This window comes from Triturus cristatus, chromosome 1_1, assembly GCF_964204655.1.
Source record: "Triturus cristatus chromosome 1_1, aTriCri1.1, whole genome shotgun sequence".
In the NCBI taxonomy this organism is placed as follows: domain Eukaryota; kingdom Metazoa; phylum Chordata; class Amphibia; order Caudata; family Salamandridae; genus Triturus; species Triturus cristatus.
In genome coordinates this window covers 1,273,264,678-1,273,288,483 of record NC_140579.1, presented here as the reverse complement: position 1 = coordinate 1,273,288,483, position 23,806 = coordinate 1,273,264,678, and the positions used below count along the sequence as shown (strand labels likewise).

Sequence of the window (23,806 nt, the reverse complement as noted above, 5' to 3'; positions counted from 1 at the left end):
AGATGCAGTTTTTGATGTGGAACTAGCGATAGTTCCAAAAGTGTGGTGAACCAGGGTTGACGTGCCCAAGTGGGAGCCACTAGGATGAGTGTCAGCGACTGTTTCAGTTTGCGTACCACAAATGGAATGAGAGGGAGAGGCAGAAAAGCGTACGCAAATCTGCCTGACCAGTTCATCCATATTGCATTGCCCTTTGATCGCGTGTGTGGGTACCTGGCGGCGAAGGTTGGGCATTTTGCGTTTTCTGGTGTGGCGAACAGGTCTATGTCTGGTTGTCCCCACTTTTTGAAGAATGGGAGTAAGACTTTGGGGTGTAGTTCCCATTCGTGTATCTGCTGTGTGTGGCGACTTAAGAGGTCTGCCACCTGGTTCTGAACCCCTGGGAGGAGTTCTGCTAGCAGGTAGATGTTCCGGGGAATTGCCCATCTCCAAATTTGTTGCGCCAGTTGGGACAGTTGTAGAGAATGTGTCCCTCCTTGTTTCTGTATGTAATATATTGTGGTCATGTTGTCCGTGCGGATGAGGACAGTTTTGTTCTGGAGATGCACTTGGAAGGATTTCAGTGCTAGGAACACCGCTAGAAGTTCTAGGTGATTGATGTGGAACTGTTTTTGTTGAGTGGTCCACCGTCCCTGAGTGGTGTGTTGAAGGAGGTGGGCTCCCCACCCTGTGAGGGATGCGTCGGTGGTCAGCACAACTTGTGGAAGGGGCTCCAAGAACGGCAGCCCTTTGGACAGGTTGATGGTGTTCCACCACTTCAGTGAGCGAAGTGAGCCGCTGTCCACCAACACCAGATCGGTAAGTTGTCCGTGGGCCTGATTCCACTGTTGTGCTAGACATTCCTGGAGGGGACGCATTTGAAGGCGTGCGTAGGGTACTATGGAGATACATGACGCCATCATGCCTAATAGTTGCATGAACACTCTTGCGGGGAGAGTGTGTTGTGTTTGAAATGTTTTGATCAGACTTTGTATGTTGGCTATCCTGGCTATGCTGGGATAAGCTATGGCTTTGGCTGTGTCTATGGTGGCTCCCAGGTATTGTTGTTCTTGGGAGGGTTGTAGTTGAGATTTGGGATAGTTGATGGTAAATGCCAAGTTGTGCAGGGTTTGAATAGTGCGGTGGGTGTGGTGAACACATTTGTCTAGAGTATTGGCTTTTATGAGCCAGTCGTCCAGGTAGGGGAAGACGTGGATTTGTTGTCTCCTGAGATATGCTGCCACAACTGCCAAGCACTTTGTGAACACCCTTGGTGCAGTTGTTACTCCGAATGGGAGAACTGTAAACTGATAGTGTTGACCGTCTACCACGAATCGTAGATACTTCCTGTGAGCGGGATGCATAGGGATGTGAAAATATGCGTCCTTGAGGTCAAATGTGGCAAGGAAGTCTCCTTGTTGAAGTAATGGAAGGACCTGTTGGAGACTGAACATGTGGAAATGATCTGATTATATGTACTGGTTCAGTAGTCTGAGGTCCAGTATGGGTCTCAATGTTTTGTCCTTTTTGGGAATGAGGAAGTATAGAGAATATACTCCTGTGCCCTGATGTTGTAGTGGAACAGGTTCTATTGCGTGTTTCTGAAGCAAAGACTGTATTTCCTGTTTGAGGAGCGTGAGGTGGTGAGACGTCATGGGACGGTGTCTGGGGGGTATGTTTGGGGGCGGGTTTATGAGTTCGAGGCAGTAGCCATATTGGATAATTTGTCTTACCCACCTGTCTGTAGTGATGGTATTCCAGACAGGTAGGAATTGTTGAAGTCTGCCCCCAACTGGAGTGGAATGGTCTGGGGGGAGTGGTGGCAAGTCACTGTTTGGTGGCTGTAGAGGAACGGGTGTTGTTGTTGCCCCGTCCCCGGCCTTTATTATGGTTTCCCCGATACCCTCCTCTAAAATATCCTTTGTTAGGGGATGTTTGACCTGAAGTTTTGAAGGTGGAAGAGTTGTCTGTGCCCACATTTTTGGAAGCTCCTCTATAAAAGAAGCGACAAAAGGAGCCTCTGGGTTGAGTAGACTGCAATGCTCCCATAGATTTTGCAGTTTAATTATCTTTTTTCATTTTTTCTAGGGCAGTGTCCACTGCCGGCCCGAATAGTTGCTCCTGATTAAAGGGTTGAGCAAGAATGGAGGTTTGTACTTCCGGCTTGAAGCCGGAGATGCGCAGACATGCGTGGCGTCTAAGCAATACGCTTGTGTTGACCGCCCTAGAGGCGGTGTCCGCTGCGTCTAATGCACATTTAATGGAGGCATTGGATATTAGTTTGCCTTCTTGTATGAGGTCAGTTGCCTGTGTTTTGAAAGGTTTAGGCAGGTGTTGCAAGAGATCCTCCAGTTGATCATAATGGGCTCTATCATAACAAGCCAACAGGGCTTGTGTATTTGCGATACGCCAGTGGTTAGCCGCTTGAGCGGCAACCCTTTTGCCGGAAGCCTCCAGGAGTTTAGACTCCTTGTCTGGGGGCGGCGTGTCTCCGGTTGTTTGGGAGTTGGCCCTCTTCCTGGCATTGGAGACGACTAGTGAGTCTAGGGGGAGTTGCGCCTTGATGTACGCAGGATCTTGTGGCGCTGGTCTGTATTTTTTCTCTATTCTGAGGTTGAGAACCCTGGCCCTGACAGGGTCTTTAAAAACCTCAGTGGCATGCTTTATCACTCCCTTAATCATGGGTAGAATGTGGACTGTTTTCTGGGACTGCTCAAAAGTGTCAAGTAGAAAATCCTCCTCAGGAGTGTCGGTGTGCATGGTGACACCATGAAACGACGCTGCTGTTAATAAGCTGACCGAACCCTAAATGGTCATCAGGAGGGGAGGGTTTTGAGGGGTATGAAGCGGGGTCAGGCACATCAGGCATAGGGTAAGACCAGTCATCTACTGGTTCTGTGTCCGTGAGTGTAAAGGGATCAGTAGGATCAGTGGGATAAGTAAAGAAATCTGGGTCTCCCCCTCCCCCAAAATCATCATCATCCTGTGGAGGTGGTGTATGAGAAGGAGATGGTAGTGGTGCAGGCGGTGGGGGGGATGGAATAGGAGGTAATGTAGGAGAGGAAGGACGTAAGGGTGAAGTGGCACAGTCCTTCTTTGGAGGTCCTGGAGGAGGTGGTGAGTCCAGCTTCCTCTTCTTGTAGGGCACCGCTTTGACATGTACAGTTTTTGGATTTTTGTAAATCCGTTTTTGCTTAGGATCAGGTCGAAAGAGTTCCTCAGTGTCCGAAGGCGGCTGTGGCGCCGACTTTTTCGGGTCTTTATGGACGTGTTTGGGCACCGAAGATGTTTTGGGTGCTGAAGAACTTATCGGTTCCGGTGGATTTTTCGGTGCCGACGAGCCTTTCGGTGCCGACGAGCCTTTCGGTGCCGACGAGCCTTTCGGTGTCGGTGGAGATTTCGGCGCCGAAGAACGTTTCGGTGCCGGTGGAGATCTCGGGACCAAGTGACGTTTCGGGCCCGATGGAGTTTTCGGTCCCGAAGCCTGCTTTGGTGCCGAAGGCACAGTGACGTGAGGTTTGCTCGAGCCCGAGCCACCTGCAGGCTTACTTTTCTTCGGAGCCGGACCCGAGGGCGGGGCTTCAGAAGATGTTTTTGGATCGCGACTGGGCCCAGTTGGCAGAGTCTTGACCAATGTCTTTTTGAGTGGTGTTGGGGTAGGGGGGCTGGTACTCACAGGCTGCCCCGGATCTGAATCGTCGGCCTCAGACACGATTTGGAGATCTTTGGAGTCATCGTCAGGGACGTCCTGTGCAAAGATGTCTTCTGGTTCCAGAACCGGCTTGGCCATGATATGGCGTCGAGCTCTCCGGTCCCGGATGGTTTTCTCCGTACGGAATGCGGCGCAGGCTGGACAGCTGGATTCGTTGTGGTCTGGTGAAAGGCACAAATTACAGACCTCGTGGTGATCGCTATGAGGGAACTTTGCTCCACATTGGAGGCATTTTTTAAAAGGTGTCCTTTCCATCAGCCGCATCCGGAGTTGGTCCGATATGGTTTTCGACGTCGAGTTTTGAAGTTATGAGAGTTGTAGGGATTGCTATAAGTTTTCTGCTGGAGCGGAAAAAAGTTCATCCGAACCCAATGGCGGAAAAAAACAATCTGAGGATGGAGTGGATGCCCATGCACACTGTTGTCCAGGGGAGGAGTCACCAATCTCGTGACCAAAGACTTCTTCCGAAGACAACAACAACCTGCAATCATCCGAGCCCAACACCAGGTCCATTCCTGGGCACTGTAAGTGCAGTGCTGCCATTTAAGAGTACATGGTGCTGAGAGCTCGTCAAACACGAACTCCACAGCACCATAATGGCAAAACTGAAGACTGAGAAGTTTGGTATCAAACTTCTCAGCACATTAAACCCACACTGATGCCAGTGTGGGATTTAATGTACCAAGCACCCCAGAGGGCATCTTAGAGATGCCCCCTAAAACCTAACCTACAATCCACGTCTGTTCTGAGGCTGCCACACAGCAGACATGTTGCTGGACCCCTGGGTAGGAGAGCCCCGGCTCTCCTGGGCCTGCAACAATGCACATCCTGGGCGAGTTGCTAAATCTCCTCCCCCAAAATGGACAGGGGGAGCTTCAAAGGCAGGCCACCTTTGTGAGCTTCTCCAGGCCACTTGCTGTACTCAGCAACTGTCCCCCACCGGTTCTGACCCCCACTCTGGAGGGAAGATCAGCGGGAAAACCTAAGTGAGGAAAGGGGGTGTGCCAGCCTCAGCCAACCCCACCCCTTAGGTGGGGGAGGCAAGGTGAAGCACTACTCCGGGCTCTCGCCATCTTGAAGATGGGGAGCCCTACCCAATCAGGACTAGGCTCCTGCCCCCCTCCCACTGGAGAGTGGCGGGCTAGGGGGTGTACCCACCCCAGGGAAGGGACCCATTCGTCCCTGACCTCTACCTACCTGTAACGCCCCTAAATCTATCTAGGGACACCCTGAACCTTCCTTCCTCAGATCCCGAATCCGAAACAATCAAGAAGAACAAGAAGAAAGAAGACCTACCGTGCAGCTGCTAACAAGAGGACGACACCAACTGACTTGGCCCCAGCCCTACAGGCCTGTCGACCCTCGAACCTGCTCCTGCTAAACCCCGGCATCTCCAGTGGTCAGCAACCCCGAAAACCCAAGAGGACCTGACTGCCTTGCTCATCTAAAGACTGGGACTCCCACGAGCAGTGGTTCTGCTCAAACAGCAACAACCCCTGGTGTCAGCCAGGAACCACGAATCCAGCACATTCTGCACCCGCCGAGCCCGGCCAGTGCCTGAGTGACCAAAGACTACGAGGACTCCCCCCCCCCCCCCCTCCCCTCCCCCCCCTCCGCCGGCGACTGTGACCTAGAATCCAGCACCCAAGGATCCTCCTCGACGCTCCTGGCGCCTGCAGCCTCAACTCCAGGGACACCCCAACCGCGACCAGCAGAGGGTAAGATTTCCCGATGCCAAAAGACACCCCTGCACCCGGGGCCCTGCGGCCCCCTGTGCCCAACTCCTGGGTGCCTACCTAACCTACAGCTTCTCAACTTACTTCTCGAAGTGGTGGTCACACCTGAAGAATCTCCGTCCCGAGCTTGCAACCTTTGTTCATCTCGCAGCTTTCCCATTGAAATGCATCGGGCGCCCGAATGCCCAAAAGCACCCTGCACCCAGCCGCCCGAGTGCCCCTGGAAGTGCAGCATCTGTTCTATTCTACTTCCCCACTTGCCCTGTGTAAGTGACCAGGAGCTCAGCTCCCACAGCCGCGTGGCCTGCCTGCTAGCAGCCACCAACCAAAGGCCGCCTACCCGCCATATGCTAACATTTGGCCTACTCTCTCTGCACCCGGCTGCCCCTGTGCCGCTGAGGGTGTAACTACTGTACCTACCTGATCCTGGGAGACCCCCTAGTCTTGCCCCAGAACCTTAACTCTACCAGTCGAGTACTTACCTGAAAACCGATAACTCACCTTTTCTCCATAGGGTAACATTGACTGGTTTTCACTTGGAAATTCTTCTAAGTGTCGAGTTTTGAAACTTTGAAATATTCACTAAAAATCATCCGATCAACGAAAACGAAATTACTCACCTGTTACCAGGAGAGATCCCAGTGCTGGATCTTGGTGCCCAGCACTGACCCTAAAAAGTAATTTCAACTGTGATTTTCAGATAACCTGATTTTCCTCCATAGGATAACATTGCCTGGTAAGTGTCGATTTTTGCAACTTTGAAATATTCCTTAAAAATCGTCTGTTTTACAAAAATGATTTCTTTCAACTGTTTACAGGAAATGCACGAGTGCTGAATCCAGGATCCAGCCCCGAGTAAGAAAAACCTACGTAAAGTAATGGTTATTGCAGTTTGCTTAAAATTCCCAATGAGCTCATTATTATTGTGTTAGGATTGTGTTGCATATTGCAACAACTGTATCTATTGCATTGAAAAGTCTATTGCTTCTTGAAAGTATACAACTATAGCATCTCATTCTGAGAAAGTATTTTTATACCTACTTGTAGTTCTAAAATAAAACATATTTTTACATACAAACCAATTGGCCTAGAGTTCAGTCAGTTCTTGAGTGTGTGAGACCATTTGCTGACAACAAATGCTTTACACTGTCCTCTGATACTGCCTTACTGCTCGACCAAGCTACCACTTTAGAGAGTAAGGTTATATCTAACTTTAGCCTCTGCCAAACCTCTGGGGACTGTTGGACTCTGTACACACTGAACCTTACTTTGGTGCAGTATATACAGAGCCACTTTCTTACAAGGGGTCTTTACAACCTTGGTGTCAGTAGAATACTCTAGAGCGAGGTTATCTTATGAAGAGCTTTTAAAGCCCGTGATAAACAGAGCAATGTCAAAGGCATCCCTAAACCTTGACGCTGTACTACTCACCAGGTCACTACTGGCCATGAAGGGCTGCTGAAAGGAATATGCTACTTACCAGTATGCATCTGTTCTTGGCATGTAGAGCTGCAGAGCCACACACTTAGGATAGTAGATCGCCATCTGGTGTTGGGCTCGGATGCTTGCAGGTTGTTGTTGTCTTCGGAAGAAGTCTTTGGTCACGAGATAGGGAACTCCTTCCTTGGACTACAGTGAGCATGGGCATCCACTCCATCCTCAGATTGTTTTTCGCCATGATGGGAAATGATGGAGTTTGTAAAAAAAAAAAAAAAAAAAAAGAGATGTTCATGTGTAATGTCTAAGTAAGACTATGCTGGAACAGATACAGGTCCCGGGGAGGTGGGTGGGCGTGTGTGGCTCTGCAGCTGTACATGCCAAGAACAGATGCATACTGGTAAGTAGCATATTCCGTTCAAGGCATATGAGCTGCAGATCACACACTTAGGATAGACTATATAGCAGTGTCTCCCCTAGCGGTGGTCACCTCTATCAGTTGCAGCAGTTTGGAATAAAGTTTTAAGGACAGCCTGACCTACAGAAGCTTGTTGTTTTGCTTGCACGTCAACACAGTAATGTTTAGTGAAGGTGTGTGTTGTAGACCATGTGGCTGCCTTACAAATATCTTCTAAGGGAATGTTTCCTAAGAATGCAATGGAAGCCCCCATTTTGCGTGTGGAATGCGCTCTAGGGGGAACCGTTAGTGTGTGTTTAGCCTTGTGGTAGCATATTTGGATACATTTCACTATCCACCTGGCTATCCCGGATTTGGAAATGGGGTTGCCTTTATGTGGTGGAGAGAAAGCAACAAACAATTGTTTGGTTTTGCGGAATGCTTTGGTTCTGTCAATGTAGTAAAGTAGGGCTCTTTTAACGTCTAAGGTATGAAGAGCTCTTTCAGCTACAGAGTCCGGATTTGGGAAGAACACTGGTAGCTCTACTGACTGGTTAAGATGGAACGGAGATATGACTTTTGGCAGGAATTTCGGATTTGTTCTAAGAACCACTTTGTTGCGGTGTAATTGTAGGAATGGTTCTTGTATGGTTAAAGCCTGGATCTCACTTACCCGTCTAAGGGATGTGATAACAATAAGGAAAGCCACTTTCCATGTGAGGAACTGTAGTTCACATTTATGCAGAGGTTCAAAAGGGGGTCCCATGAGCCTTGTAAGAACAATGGTTAGATTCCACACTGGAGAGGGTGGTAATCTGGGAGGAATGATCCTCTTAAGGCCTTCCATGAAGGCTTTGATCGCAGGTACTTTAAATAGTGACAAGTGTTGTCGATTTTGCAAGTAGGCTGCTAATGCTGCTAGGTGGAAACGTATGGATGAGTACGCTAAATTACATCTTTGCAAGTGTAGTAAGTAGCAAATGATGTTCTGTATGGATGCATCCAGTGGGCGTATATCTTTGTTAGTGCAGTAAATGGCAAATCTTTTCCATTTTGCAGCGTAGCAGGCTCTAGTGGTAGGTCGTCTGGCCTCTTTTATAATATTCATACAGTATGGTGGTAGGTTGAGGTAACCGAACTCTAGGACTTCAGGAGCCAGATCGCTAGATTCAGTTGACCTGGATCTGGGTGTCTTATTTCTCCATGGTTCTGGGTTAGTAAGGACGGGGAGAGATGCAGTTTTTGGTGTGGAACTAGAGAGAGTTCCAGCAGTGTTGTGAACCAGGGCTGGCGTGCCCATGTGTGGGCTACTAGGATCAGTTTGAGAGACTGTTGCCTGAGCTGGCGTACCACAAATGGAATGAGTGGGAGAGGCGGAAAAGCGTACGGAAATCTGCCTGACCAGTTCATATCGCATTGCCCTTGGACTGTGGGTGGGGAAACCTGGCGGCGAAGGTTGGGCATTTTGCGTTTTCGTGTGTGGTGAACAGATCTATGTCTGGTTGGCCCCATTTTTGGAAAAAGGGGTAGGACTTGTGGATGTATCTCCCATTCGTGGATCTGTTGAGTCTGTCGACAGAACAGGTCGGCAATCTGATTGTGAACCCCTGGAAGGTGTTCTGCAAGCAGGTATATGTTCTGGGGAATGGCCCATCTCCAAATGTTCTGTGCTAGCTGGGGCAGCTGGAGAGAATGTGTGCCTTCTTGTTTTTGTATAGAATACATGGCTGTCATGTTGTCCGTCCGGATGAGGACAGTTTTGTTCTGGAGATGTATTTGGAATGATTTTAGTGCCAGGAATACTGCCAGTAGTTCCAGGTAATTGATATGGAGCACTTTCTGTGGAGTGGTCCATTTGCCCCGAGTGGTGTGTCCTAGGAGATGGGCTCCCCATCCCACGAGTGATGCGTCCGTTGTTAGCACTATTTGTGGAAGAGGCTCGAGGAACGGCCCCCCTTTGGACAGGTTTATTGTGTTCCATCATTTTGAGAGCGATGTGAGCGGCTGTCCACCAACACCAGATCGGTTAGTTGTCCGTGAGCCTGATTCCACTGACGTGCTAGACACTCTTGCAAGGGACGCTTTTGAAGTCTTGCATAAGGCACAATGAAGATGCACAACGCCATCATGCCGATCAGTTGCATGAACACTCTTGCTGGAAGAGAGTGTTGGGTTTGAAATTTTACGATGAGAGCTTGTATATTGGCTATCCTGGCTGGGCTGGGATATGCTAGGGCTTTGGAGGTATTTATGGTGGCTCCCAGATATTGATGTATGTGAGAGGGTTGGAGATGAGATTTGGGGTAGTTTATTGTGAATCCCAAGTTGTGTAAGATTTGAATAGTTCGGTGAGTGTGTAGAACGCATTTGTTGAATGAGTTAGCTTTTATTAGCCAGTCGTCTAGATACGGGAAGACATGAATTTGTTGTCTTCTGAGATGCGCTGCTACTACTGCTAGACATTTGGTGAATACTCTGGGCGCAGTTGTTACCCCGAATGGAAGGACTGTAAACTGATAGTGTTGTCCGTCCACCACAAACCTTAGGTACTTCCTGTGAGCAGGATGTATGGGAATGTGGAAATAAGCGTCCTTGAGATCTAGTGTGGCAAGGAAATTGCCTTGTTGTAGTAGTGGGAGCACTTGTTGAAGAGTGATCATATGGAAATGATCTGAGTTTATGTACAGATTTAGGAGTCTGAGGTCGAGTATTGGTCTTAGAGTCTCGTCCTTTTTGGGGATTAGGCAGTACAGTGAGTATACCCCTGTACCCTGATGTTGTAAGGGAACTGGTTCTATTGCGTGTTTTTGAAGCAATGAGAGAACTTCTTGTTTGAGGAGCGTAAGATGGTCTGCTGACATGGAACGCTGCTTGGGTGGTATGTGTGGAGGGGTAGTAGTGAGTTCCAGGCAGTAACCATACTGGATAATTTGTCTTACCCACTTTTCTGTTGTGATGGTGTTCCAGACAGGTAGGAATTGTTTGAGTCTTCCCCCGACTAGAGTGGAATGGTCTGGGGGGAGTGGAGGAAAGTCACTGTTTTGTGGCGGGGGACGTACGAGTGTTGGTATTGCCTCGACCTCGTCCCTTGTTGTTGTTTCCTCTATATCCTCCTCTAAAATATCCTTTACTAGGGGATGTTTGTGTAGAGGTTTTGAACGTAGAGGAGGTGTCTGCTCCCATATTCTTGGAGGCTCCTCTGTAGAAGGCGGTACAAAAGGGTAAGTTACTTACCTGTAATCCTAGTTCTCTTCCAGGGGTATCCTCATCAAAGTCATAAGCACTGAATATTCCCGCCCATGTGCGGGGACCCCGGAAATAATAAAATTATATATGTAAAAAACATACATATATACAGCTCTGTATATGTATAAACATATATCATTTTTTCCAAGCAAATGCAGCTCCCATAAAAGGCTAGGCAATGTAAATATACACATCCAATAACACATATATATATATATATATGTATATATAAAGGTATAACAATACACCTAAATCTTTTTTTTTTAATTTTTTTTTTTAATGAGGTAAACACTCATGAGAAAGCAAAAAATAAAGAGAACAAACTGTGGAAAAACACAGATGCACAACACATTGCCAGCCTGCAGGCTGCATTGCAATATAATACCATAGAGACTAAAAAGCCCTGTACAGGTAAAAACTGGCACCGTGCCTTTAAGGCAGCCCTGACTTCCATATCCCATCATGCCTCAGGGGTGACAGTTAGGTCAGTTGTTCTTTGCGGGACCGTAGTCCTAAACACAAAGATCTATCCTTTCCATAATGAATAATACACTTCTTCTCATTTGCCTGGGGAGGTGGGTGGGTTGCTTATGACTTTGATGAGGATACCCCTGGAAGAGAACTAGGATTACAGGTAAGTAACTTACCCTTCTCTTCCAGGGGATCCTCATCAATAGTCATAAGCACTGAATAGAGTAGCACGCTCCCCTTCCACCTGCAGGCAAATGAAACTAAGGTTGTACCACCCATGGAGAAAGAGAATCACGAAAATGATTATGCATGGAACAGATTCCTCAAGGAGGCTTGTCCTACTTGAGTGTCTGCTCTGGTGTCCGAATCCAGACAATAGTGCCTGGTAAAAGTGTGGACAGATCTCCAAGTGGCTGCCTTGCAGATCTCGGAGAGTGGGACATTATTGAGAAAAGCCGCGGTAGCCGCTTTTCCTCTTGTCGAATGCGCTTTAGGGCGCGCCCCCAATGGTTTCTGAGCCAGTTGGTAGGCCAATGTAATACTTGAAACAATCCACCTAGCAATGGAACGTTTGGAAGCCGCAAAGCCCATACGGACAACCCCATAGTTCACAAACAATTGATCAGATTTCCTGACATTCTTAGTCCTATCTAGGTAGAATTTCAGGACCCTTTTGACATCTAGAGAATGCAACGCCCTCTCTGCTGGAGAGGAGGGGTTGGGAAAAAAGGTTGGTAAGGAGATGGCTTGGTTTACATGAAACTCCGATACCACCTTGGGTAGGAACGAAGGATGAGTTCTCATCACCACCCTATTCAGATGAAAAATAGTGTAGGGCTCTTTAGAACAGAGGGCCTGTATCTCACTGACCCTCCGTGCTGAAGTGATGGCTATTAAAAATGCTGTCTTCCATGTGAGGTGCTGTAGGGTAGCCTTATGAATAGGCTCAAAGGGAGAACCCATGAGCTTCGACAGAACCAAGTTTAGCTCCCATGAAGGAGAGGGAGGTCTAACAGGGGGATAGACTTTGAGTCCTTGCAAGAAATCCTTCACTACCTGCACTTTAAAAAATGACTGCTGTGAAGGCGAACGCCTTTATGCTGTTATGGCTGCTAGGTGAACCTTTATGCATGAAAATTTCAACCCTGCCCTCGCTAAAAGTAGAAGATAGGGCAAAATTACATCCTCCTGGCATTTAGTGGGATCATAATGATGCTGAGCACACCATATATAAAACCTTTTCCACTTAGAGAAGTAGGAGTGTCTTGTCGAAGGCCTCCTGGCTTCCTTCAGTATGGACATACACTCCTGGGGAAGGTTCAGATGGCCATACTGGAGGACTTCAGGAGCCATGCTGTTAAGCTCAGCGAGGGAAGGCTGGGATGGTAAATCTTCCCCCGCATCTTGGACAACAAGTCCGGCCTGCACGGCAGCCGCTTGTGGGGGTGGATCGACATGTGTAGGAGATCCGTGTACCACCACTGCCTCGGCCAGTCCGGTGCTATGAGGATCATCTTGGCAGATGAATTCTGCAACTTGGTCACCACCTTGGGGATTAGTGGGAGAGGCGGAAAAGCGTACACAAATGTCATTGACCAATTGATCAAAAGGGCATTCCCTAGGGATCCTGGTCGATGGTATCTTGAGGCGAAGCCTTGGCATTTTGTGTTTTGCTCGTCCGCGAAGAGGTCCACTTGCGGACGCCCCCATTCCCCAAAGATTTCTTCTAACACCTCGTCGTTGACTACCCAGTCCTCTGGCTCTTGAAAATGCCGACTGAGCAAGTCCGCTTGCACGTTGAGTTCTCCTGGTAGGTGCACCGCTTTCAATGAGATGTTCCTTGCTAGGATCCAGTGCCACAGGGACTGAGCTTCTAGCGAGAGCGTTCTGGATCGAGTACCCCCCTGCTTGTTCAGGTAGTACATTGTGGTGGTATTGTCCGTCTGCACTAGAATGGTACTCGTCGTTATCGCAGGTAGGAACGCTTTGAGGGCTAGGTGGACTGTCCTGAGCTCCAGCATGTTGATGTGGTACAACCGCTCGCTGCTGGACCACTGTCCCTGAGTTTGCAGGGACCCAAAATGCGCACCCCATCCCTGAAGGGATGCGTCGGTGATTAAGGTCTGAGTTGGAGGCTCCTGATGAAAGGGGATCCCCACTCGTAGATTCCTTAGCTTCAGCCACCACTTGACTGACTGTTTGGCTGCAGAGGAGAGACAAACCTTTTCTTCCCACAGGGAGTTCCTTTGATCCCATTTGTCCTCGAGATCTTGCTGGAGAGGACGCATCCTTAGCCTGGCATTGGGCACTAGGAAGATGCAGGATGCCATGGCCCCTAGCAGAGAAGAGATTTGCCTTGCCGACGACAGATTGTTGGTTATAATCTGCCTGCCTTTTAGCATAATGGATGACTGTCTTTCCTCCGAAGGAAACACTTTTCCTACTACTGAGTCTATAGTTGCGCCCAGGTAGTGGATCCTCTGTGTTGGTGAAAAATTGGACTTTTTGGCATTCACTCTGAGACCCAACTTGCAACATAAGTTTAGGCATAGCGACAGCTGTGACCGCACATTCTGTGGTGATGAGCCCTTTATTAGCCAGTCGTCTAGGTAGGGATAGACGAAGACTCCTGCGCGCCTCAGAGCAGCCGCTACTACTGCCACGCATTTTGTGAATACTCGAGGAGCTGACTTCAGGCCAAATGGGAGGACTTTGAACTGATAGTGAGAGTTGCCTACCACAAACCTGAGAAATTTTCGATGATTCCTTAGGATGGGAATATGGAAATATGCATCCTGAAGGTCCAGTGAACACATCCAATCGCCCATCCAGAGAAGAGGATATATTTGGTGGAGCGCCAGCATGCGAAACTTTTCCTTCCTTATGTGTTTGTTCAGTATCCGTAGGTCTAAAATGGGTCTGAACTCTACCTTCACACTCCTCTTTTGAATGAGAAAGTATCTGGAGTAAACTCCTTTTCCCCTTTGGTTTATGGGTACTTTCTCTATTGCAGATTTGAGTAGAAGCGTCGCTACCTCTTCTCTGAGCTGCTTTAGATGCTGGGATGAATTGACAGGAGGAACCGATGGGGGGTGACTTCTGAAACGAAGCGAGTACCCATGACGCAGTATATTCAGTACCCACTTGTCCTTTGTGATGGACTGCCACTCTGGAAGATGATGTGCAACACTTCCTCCCACCGGAGCGGTGGACAGCATCGGAGGAAGCGGCTTCTCATTGCTTCCCCGGAGCTTTGTTTCCAGCATTAGACTGCCTGTTGTTACCCCGTCCCCTGGATGGCTTGCGGGACTGGTATTGCTGTTTCTTTTGACCTTGCTGGTCCTGGTTCTTTTGCCAATGAGGGGTTTGAACCCTCTGTTGGTAACTGCGCCTGTCATTTCCCTTGCGGCGTCGAAACTCTTTTCTCTTTTCAAGCCCGACAGCTTTCATGGTCTCCAGCTCTGCCTTCATACGGGCCATTTCTTCGTCTGCATGGGACCCAAAAAGAGAACTACCGGAGAAAGGCAGATTTAATATTCTTGCCTGCGCTTCCGGTTTCAAGGCCGTCAATCTAAGCCAGGATGATCTTCTGGCTGTGACTCCGTGTGCATATTCATGCGCTGCCAGTGTTGCCCCGTCCGCCGCTGCACTTATGATCTGGTTAGAAACCAGACTTCCCTCATGCAAAATTTCTTCAAAGTCCCGTCTGTCCTCTGATGGAACTTTGTCAATGAACCTCTGAAGAGAGTCCCATAATGACCTATCATAGCGCCCCAGAAGCGCCGAGGCACTGGCCACCTTTAAGCTTGAGGATGCTGAGCCGCAAACTTTTCTCCCCCAGGAGTCTTGTGTCTTACTGTCCTTATCTGGTGGCACCGTTGAAGACCCAGCTACTGCATGTGTCTTCCTGGCAGCGGCGGTGATGAGAGTCCGGTGGAGGATCTGATTTTAGGAATAGAGGATCCTCCGGAGCTGGACGGTACTTTTTTTAGAATTCTCGCCGGCGCCGTTTTGGTGGTTGCTGGTGTGAGAAAAATATCCATTACTGGTTGCAACAAACCAGGGACTAATGGCAATAACGGGCGTGACACTGTGCGTTCATGAAGAGTTTCAAAGATTATGGATGAAGTGGTCTCCTGAACCGGCATAGGGATATTTAATTTTGTAGCTCCTCTACACAACACTTCCTGAAACGTAGAAATATCATCTACCGGAGATACCCGAGAGGGTGGCGTCTCCGAGAGTGTCGGTGAATAATCCCTTTTGGATGATCTGGAAGAAGGGGAGGTAGAAGGGGTTCTACGGCGCCTTTTCTCTGATCTGGTCGACTCTCTTCTGCGGGAGGAAGACCTGGATCGCCTTCTTGGTGCTCGAGAGTGACCTCGGGATTCTCTTCCCCGAGATCTTGGTCTGATCGGTGTCGCTGGGAATTCCATGCCCCTTAATCTTGTTAGCGATGCCTTTATTGCGTTGGGCATAGCAGAGTCCTGAGGCATTTCCCTTACGGGACTTTGAGGTACCGCATTGTCCTCCTCCTGCGAACTTTCTCTTGCAGGTACTGGAGATTGATGCACAAGCTCTGGTGATTCGGATCTTGAACCTGAGCCCTCTGATCCTGAAGGCGAGATAGATATGAGACGCGGTGACTCAGGAGTTGTATATATCAGTCTATGAGGAGATTTTCGCCTTGAGACTGGTCGAATCGTGAGGCGAACATGTGACACCTCCTGCGTACCCTCAGCAGAGGTCTGCCTCGACGGTGATAGGCCTATCACCGGAGATCTTTGACTCGAATCCTCGAGGCTCAGAGCTTCTTGTCTCGACGTCGAGATCATCTTCGACGGAGGCTTTATGTACCTCTCCAAAGCCTTGGAGACCTGTGAGGACGGAGGCACCTGCCTCGATGTCGACTCAGACGGAGGCACCTGCCTCGACGTCGACTCAGACGGAGGCCTCTGCCTCGACGTCGGTCTTGACGGAGGCGCTTGCCTCGACGTCGACTCCGACGGAGGCTCCTGCCTCGACGTCGGCCTCGACGGAGGCGTCTGCCTCGATGTCGTTCTTGACAGAGACTTCTGTCTCGACGTCGAATGCTCCGACGACGTCGAAAGCCTCTTCGCCGACGAACGATGTTTCCTCGACGGCGATCTTGATCCTGACGGCGATCTTGGTCTCGACGTCGACTGTGGTGGAGATCGCCTATGTACTTCTTGCGACGTCGACTGATGTCTCGCCGACCTCGAACGATGTCTTTCCTTCGACGACGAACGATATCTCTGTGCAGACGTCGATCGATCTTCTCTTGACGTCGACAGATGCTTTATCGACGTTGAACTGTGGCGCCGAGTCCTCGACGCCGAGCCTTTAGAAGCCGTCGACATCGAACGCATCCGCTTCGACGCTGAATCTAAAGTCGACGACGATTTTCTCTTTGCAGCATGACTTCCCCTTGACTCCTCACCTCTCAGCGACGACCCCGCCGCTGGAGTCTTCGACGCCGAGCCCGACGTCGATGGGGAGCAAACAGGGACCAACTGCTTCGACGTCGACCGTTCTGCTAGGCCATACAGCCTAATCCTCTCTCTCTCCTTTAAAGTCCTTTTGGAAAGGTCTTCACAATGTTGGCATGTTGCTGGAGAGTGAGAGGCCGGCAGACAGATAATACACACCTCATGTGTGTCTGAAGCAGCCTTCTTTTTTCCACAAGATGGACATGGAACAAATAAAGAAGGCATTTTTCTGACAAAATAGCAAAAAAATCAGTCAGAAAAACACAGGATACTAACTTCCTCTCAGATGTTATAAGAAGAAGTCCAAAAAATCTTAAAGTTGTAATAATTCTTGACTAAAGAGTCAAAAATGAAGAGAGCTGAATTCCAGGGTCCTGACTGAAGGAGCCGGAAAGAACAACTGACCTAACTGTCACCCCTGAGGCATGATGGGATATGGAAGTCAGGGCTGCCTTAAAGGCACGGTGCCAGTTTTTACCTGTACAGGGCTTTTTAGTCTCTATGGTATTATATTGCAATGCAGCCTGCAGGCTGGCAATGTGTTGTGCATCTGTGTTTTTCCACAGTTTGTTCTCTTTATTTTTTGCTTTCTCATGAGTGTTTACCTCATTAAAAAAAAAAAAAAAAAAAAAAAAAGAGATTTAGGTGTATTGTTATACCTTTATATATACATATATATATATATATATATATGTGTTATTGGATGTGTATATTTACATTGCCTAGCCTTTTATGGGAGCTGCATTTGCTTGGAAAAAATGATATATGTTTATACATATACAGAGCTGTATATATGTATGTTTTTTACATATATAATTTTATTATTTCCGGGGTCCCCGCACATGGGCGGGAATATTCAGTGCTTATGACTATTGATGAGGATCCCCTGGAAGAGAAGGGGGAGGTGATGGACGGAGCATCAGTACCAATCAAACACTGACACCCAGTCAACAGATCTGGGCTTGATCCATCACCCTTCTTTAGCCCACTCTGCCACCCCAGTTCAGACATGGCCATATGCAAATCAGTCTGACCCTGTGCCTCATGGGAACAATCCAGCACGAACTGCCAAGCCATGCCTTCCCTGGACTGGAAACAAGCTTCCTAGGACCGGTTTCTGGCATTTCAGCCGTCTTCAGCAAGGCTTGCTTGAATCCAGTGGCAAAGTGAGCAAGGGACTCACGTCTGAGCATACCCTGCCAACATATGGCGAACAAAGCGGTACAAAAGGGGGAGGTGATGGACGGAGCATCAGTACCAATCAAACACTCACACCCAGTCAACAGATCTGGGCTTGATCCATCACCGTTCTTTAGCCCACTCTGCCACCCCAGTTCAGACATGGCCATATGCAAATCAGTCTGACCCTGTGCCTCATGGGAACAATCCAGCACGAACTGCCAAGCCATGCCTTCCCTGGACTGGAAACAAGCTTCCTAGGACCGGTTTCTGGCATTTCAGCCGTCTTCAGCCAGGCTTGCTTGAATCCAGTGGCAAAGTGAGCAAGGGACTCACGTCTGAGCATACCTTGCCAACATATGGCGAACAAAGCGGTACAAAAGGGGGAGGTGATGGACGGAGCATCAGTACCAATCAAACACTCACACCCAGTCAACAGATCTGGGCTTGATCCATCACCGTTCTTTAGCCCACTCGGCCACCCCAGTTCAGACATGGCCATATGCAAATCAGTCTGACCCTGTGCCTCATGGGAACAATCAAGCCCGAACTGCCAAGCCATGCCTTCCCTTGACTGGAAACAAGCTTCCTAGGACCGGTTTCTGGCATTTCAGCCGTCTTCAGCCAGGATTGCTTGAATCCAGTGGCAAAGTGAGCAAGGGACTCACGTCTGAGCATACCCTGCCAACATATGGCGAACAAAACGGTACAAAAGGGGGAGGCTGAAATGCCAGAAACCGGTCCTAGGAAGCTTGTTTCCGGTCCAGGGAAGGCATGGCTTGGCAGTTCGTGCTGGACTGTTCCCATGAGGCACAGGGTCAGACTGATTTGCATATGGCCAAGTCAGAACTGGGGTGGCAGAGTGGGCTAAAGAACGGTGATGGATCAAACCCAGATCTGTTGACTGGGTGTGAGTGTTTGATTGGTTCTGATGCTCCGTCCATCACCACCCCCTTCCATCCATCACCACCCCCTTTTGTACCGCTTTGTTCGCCATAAGTTGGCAGGGTATGCTCAGACGTGAGTCCCTTGCTCACTTTGCCACTGGATTCAAGCAAGCCTGGCTGAAGACGGCTGAAATGCCAGAAACCGGTCCTAGGAAGCTTGTTTCCGGTCCAGGGAAGGCATGGCTTGGCAGTTCGGGCTGGACTGTTCCCATGAGGCACAGGGTCAGACTGATTTGCATATGGCCATGTCTGAACTGGGGTGGCAGAGTGGGCTAAAGAACGGTGATGGACCAAACCAGATCTGTTGACTGGGTGTGAGTGTTTGATTGGTTCTGATGCTCCGTCCATCACCACCCCCTTTTGTACCCCTCTGTAGAAGGAGCGTCAAAAGGAGCCGCGTGGTTGTGGAGACTGCAATGCTCCCATGGACTTAGCAGTCTCGGTGTCTTTTTTCAAGTGCAGTGTCAACTGCTGGCCCAAACAGCTGTTCTTGGTTAAAAGGTTGGCTAAGTATGGTACTTTGTACTTCTGGCTTAAAGCCTGAAATGCGTAGCCAGGCATGGCGTCTAAGGAGTACACTTGTATTTAGTGCTCGAGAGGCGGTGTCTGCGGCGTCAAGTGCACATTTAATTGACGCATTTGAGATAAGTTTTCCCTCTTGTATAAGGTCATTTGCCTGCGTCTTGTATTGGTCTGGCAGGTGTTGTAGCAGATTCTCCAACTGATCGTAGTGAGCCCTATCGTTGCGTGTTAATAGGGCTTGGGCGTTGGCAATACGGCAATGATTAGCAGCTTGTGCTGCTACTCGTTTGCCCGAGGCTTCTAATAGTTTGGATTCTTTGTCAGGGGGTGGTGTATCTCCCGTGGCTTGGGAGTTGGCACGTTTCCTTGCGTTGGAAACAACCAAAGAATCCAGAGGGAGCTGTCCTTTGATGTAACAAGGATCTTCTGGGGCAGGTCTATATTTTTTCTCAATTCTTGGGTTAAGCACCCTGGCACGGACGGGGTCTTTAAATACTTCTGTTGTGTGTTTTATCACCCCTTTAAGCATAGGTAAAATTTGTACCGACTTCTGAGACTGTTCAAAAGTGTCTAAGAGGAAGTCTTCTTCGGGTGCATCAGAGTGCATGGTGACCCCATGGTAAAGTGCTGCTCTGTTTACTAGTTGTCCAAACCCCAGGTGGTCATCTGGAGGTGATGGTTTGGAGGGATATGGTGTAGGGTCAGGTATATCTGGTAGAGGGTATGCCCAATAATCCAATGGTGCGGTATCTGGATCCGTGAACGGATCATTAGTATTATAAGGATCACCCCCTTCCCCTAGGTCATCATCATCATCCTGTGGAGGTGGTGTATGTGATGGAGATGGTAGAGGTAAGGGTGGTGTAGGCAGAGGGGGTGGGGTAGAAGGTCGTATGGGAGAGGAAGGAGGAATAGGTGATGTTGCCGAGTCCTTTTTTATAGGAACTGGGGCAGGTGTTGTGTCCAGTTTCCGTTTCTTACATGGCACTGCAGTGACATGTCCAGTCTTTGGATAAATATAGATCCTTTTTTGTGTTGGATCTGGATGGAAAAGTTCTTGTTCTTCAGGAACAGATTTTGGCGCTGATTTTTTCGGTTCCGATCGAGGTTTTGGTTGATCGGTAGAGTCTTTGGCTTTAGGAGGTGTATTATAGTCCTTAGCCGGTGGTTTAGGTGCCGATGAAGGTTTCTGTGCCGAAGTTGAGTCTTTCGGCTTGGGAACTTTCGGTGCCGGTTTATCTATGGGCCTCGATGTTTTCGGTGCCGAAGGTGTCGGATCCGATTTCGGTGCCGAGAGGTCTTTTGTCTTCAGTGCCGAAGGTGCTGGGGGTACAATGACATGCAGCTTACTCGGGCCCGAGCCACCGGAAGGCTTATGTTTCTTCAGAGCCGAGCCCGGAGGCGGGGCTTCTGAAGGATGTTTTCGGTCTCGACTGAGGCCAGCTGGCGAAGTCTTTACCAATGCCTTTGGTTTTGGGGGGGGTTGGGGCAGGGGCAGTGGTACTCACGTGTTGCCCCGGAGTAATGGGGTCGTCCGAGTCGTCTGCTTCTGAGATGATTTGAAGTTCCTCGGAATCCTCTTCCAGGAGATCGGGACCCTCATCGAAGATGTTTACTGGTTCCGGGGCTGATCTGTGTGCCATGATATGGCGTCGAGCTCTTCGATCCCGAATGGTCTTTTGGGATCGGAATGCTGCGCAGGCTGGACAGCTGGCTTCGTCGTGTTCCGGTGATAGGCACAGGTTGCAGACTTTGTGATGGTCACTGTGCGGAAATTTTGCTCCACACTGGGGGAATTTTTTAAACTGCGTCCTTTCCATGAGCCGTAGGCCTCACGGCGTGGATAGGCCCAGCAGCCCGCGTCGACTTCCGGAATCAAGCCGATGAATTCGATGTTCGATGTAGTTGTAGAAGTTTTTTCGCTTCAAAATGCTTGTATTTGAGATTTTCAACCGGAGTTGGAAAAGTTACATCCGAACCCAATGGCGGAAAAAAACAATCTGAGGATGGAGTGGATGCCCATGCGCACTGTAGTCCAAGGGAGGAGTCACCTATCTCGTGACCAAAGACTTCTTCCGAAGACAACAACAACCTGCAAGCATCCAAGCCCAACACTAGATGGCGATCTACTATCCTAAGTGTGTGATCTGCAGCTCATATGCCTCGAACACATCATTCCCATCTTTCTCTTTCCTCATACTGTACTATGGAAAGTCTAATTAGAGAAGAAAGTAAACAGACTTTCAAAAAGCTTTTTTCTGGACTGTAATTGAGGATGGGGTTCTAAAATCTCCCTCTAAAATGTGGATAATCTAGCAGCCTCCTAACTGTACTAGTAGGACAACCCTTAGTAGTTTCAACAATAGATGATAAAGATAACAGTGGCAATCACCTGGCACTGGATTGGTGTGGGTTGGGTGTACTCCGACTTCCGAATCTGATGCATCAACTGCTCATCAAATCCAAAATGAGCAAAACTACTGCAAGGCTTGGGAGGAGCTGCACCAGACACCTACAGTATTGTGAGAAAAGAAATAACACAAAAGATTGACACGTTTTGCAAATATGGTATTTTGTTTATGTTTTACGTCATAAAAAAGTGCTACTTTCAACTGACTCAATAGTAAACTACAATCAAAAAATTGTGAGAGGAGGAAGACAAGATAGTGGACCTTGGAACCCTTTCACCATCACTTGAAGAATAACTTTGCTTTAAGTCATACCCATGCTATAATAACAGGAAACAAATAACTGAAGATTTCAACTATCAGAATAAGGATACATTATGTAGTGACAGAAATCTAGTGAAAAGATAACTGAAAGAGCCTCGCAATATAAGGTTACACACGGTATTGAAGGAGGAGAAAATCAGTAAAATGTGTAGGAAGAAGCATGGCATACAAAGAAGCTAAAATGTGCTACACTTCAGCATTATAGGGAAAAATATTACTTACCCTATATTTAGGCTTTTCCGTTTTCAGTTTTATATTTGTGTGGAATTCCAGTGGGGGGTTTTTAATCGGTGTATTCCAATGTCTTACAAAATTGTAAAAATTGGGGGTTATCAGTGGGTACTGTTTTTTGCTCTGTAAAAATCATGTGGATATTGTTTTTCCAATGTGTTTAAAGAATTTAGCTTTTATTTCCTTCCCTCATTCATTTATTCTTATTGTCCATTCTTCCCACCTTCTCTCCTGATCCTAATTCCCCTGACTGTACCTTGTCCTTGCTCCTATAAGTACATTTTCTGTATTTGCCTTACCTTCCTGCTCATCTTATTTCCCAAGCACTCAAACGCCTCTTTTCCAGACGCCCAGTCCTAATCGCCCCACCTCCACCTACTCTATCCAGGATGTACATTGATGGAGAGGCGTAGGAAAGGGATTATGTGGTGTGGTGGTCAGACAGCACCAGGTAAATGTCACAATCTCTATCAGATCTAGTTAACTTATTTACCAAAACACATAGCTCAGTCCTGGGTAGCTGTAGCCCAGAGCAGTGAAGCCTGATTAAAGGAACAAATGCAAAGCAATTAGAAATACTAAAACGGGTGAGAAAAGACAACAATTAAAACCCGATTTATTAAATAACTATCTTATACTATGTGTAATGCAAGTATAAAATAATGACATGCATATTCACAGTGCACTGTCTGGAAGACTTGGAATGAGGAATTACAGAAGCAACCAGAGTTGCAGCTAGTAGCACTGTCTAGGAAACTTAGAATGAAGAATAACCACTGGGACCAGGGAAGCAGCTAGAAGCACTGCCTAAAAGACTAAGAAGGAGGAATTACCGCTGGGAACAGAGAAGCAGCTGCAGCACTGTAGAGAGGACTAAGAATGGGTATCGTTTCTTCTGCCTCTTTCTTTAAAATCATTTCCTCTATAAAAACCTCTCTAGAAGGTTCTAGATGTAGATGTTTGTCCCTGATTTTTGTATTGTGACCAAGAGGTGTCTGTGGTAGCTGGTGATAGCCGTTTTCGCACCTTGTTTGCAATTGGGCCTATGAAAAGAACTAATAGTTTGTTGCTTGTCGGTGTAGTTTCGCAGCTTGAACAATCTTCTGGATTCACTATGCTGTCCATTATTCCGCCATCTAGTGGTTTGGTCCGGAATTGTAGCATTTCTTTTTTTTTTTGCTCTTTGTTCGCCGACGCAGCACCATTTGGTGCCAATCTGTGATGTCGACGGGCTTCCTCCAGAAGCTCCCATCTTTGGTAGCCATCTTCGGATTCTTTTTTTTTTCTCATTGTTGTTCCCTTTATCCTCTCCTCCTTATAGTTCTCTTCCTTGGCAGAGGAGGGTGGGTTCGCTAGTGAATCCAGAAAATTCTTCAAGCTGCAAAACTACACCAACAGGTAAGAAACTATTTGTGTTGCAGCGTGAATCTTTCTGGATTCACTAAGGTGTGCATAGACTTTGTAGCGGTTTGCTAGTCTTGTGGTGGCTGGCGGTGGGGGGTGGGGGGGTGGGGGGGGAGATAAACTTTGGTTTGTAAATAGATGCTGTAAGACCGTTTGTCCTACTTGTGCTTCTTTGTTCCTTTGAATGTCCACACAGTAATGTTTGGTGAATGTGTGCACAGAAGACCATGTGGCAGCCATGCAAATGTCCTAGATTGGAGTGTAAGCAAGAAGTGCAATAGTTGCTCCTTTCTTCCTTGTTTA

General features: G+C 48.2%; 1 protein-coding gene across 2 annotated transcripts in view; it reads right to left on the bottom strand.

Moving 5' to 3' along the window:
- LOC146871945 (ATP-dependent RNA helicase DDX42-like) overlaps nt 1-23,806 on the bottom strand; it is an 865,800-nt gene that overhangs the window by 462,412 nt on the left and 379,582 nt on the right. For both annotated transcript variants that reach the window (XM_085652377.1, XM_085652387.1), the window contains one exon: nt 21,529-21,648. In XM_085652377.1, the coding sequence (XP_085508503.1) occupies nt 21,529-21,648 (120 nt within the window). The remainder of the gene's footprint in view (nt 1-21,528; nt 21,649-23,806) is intronic.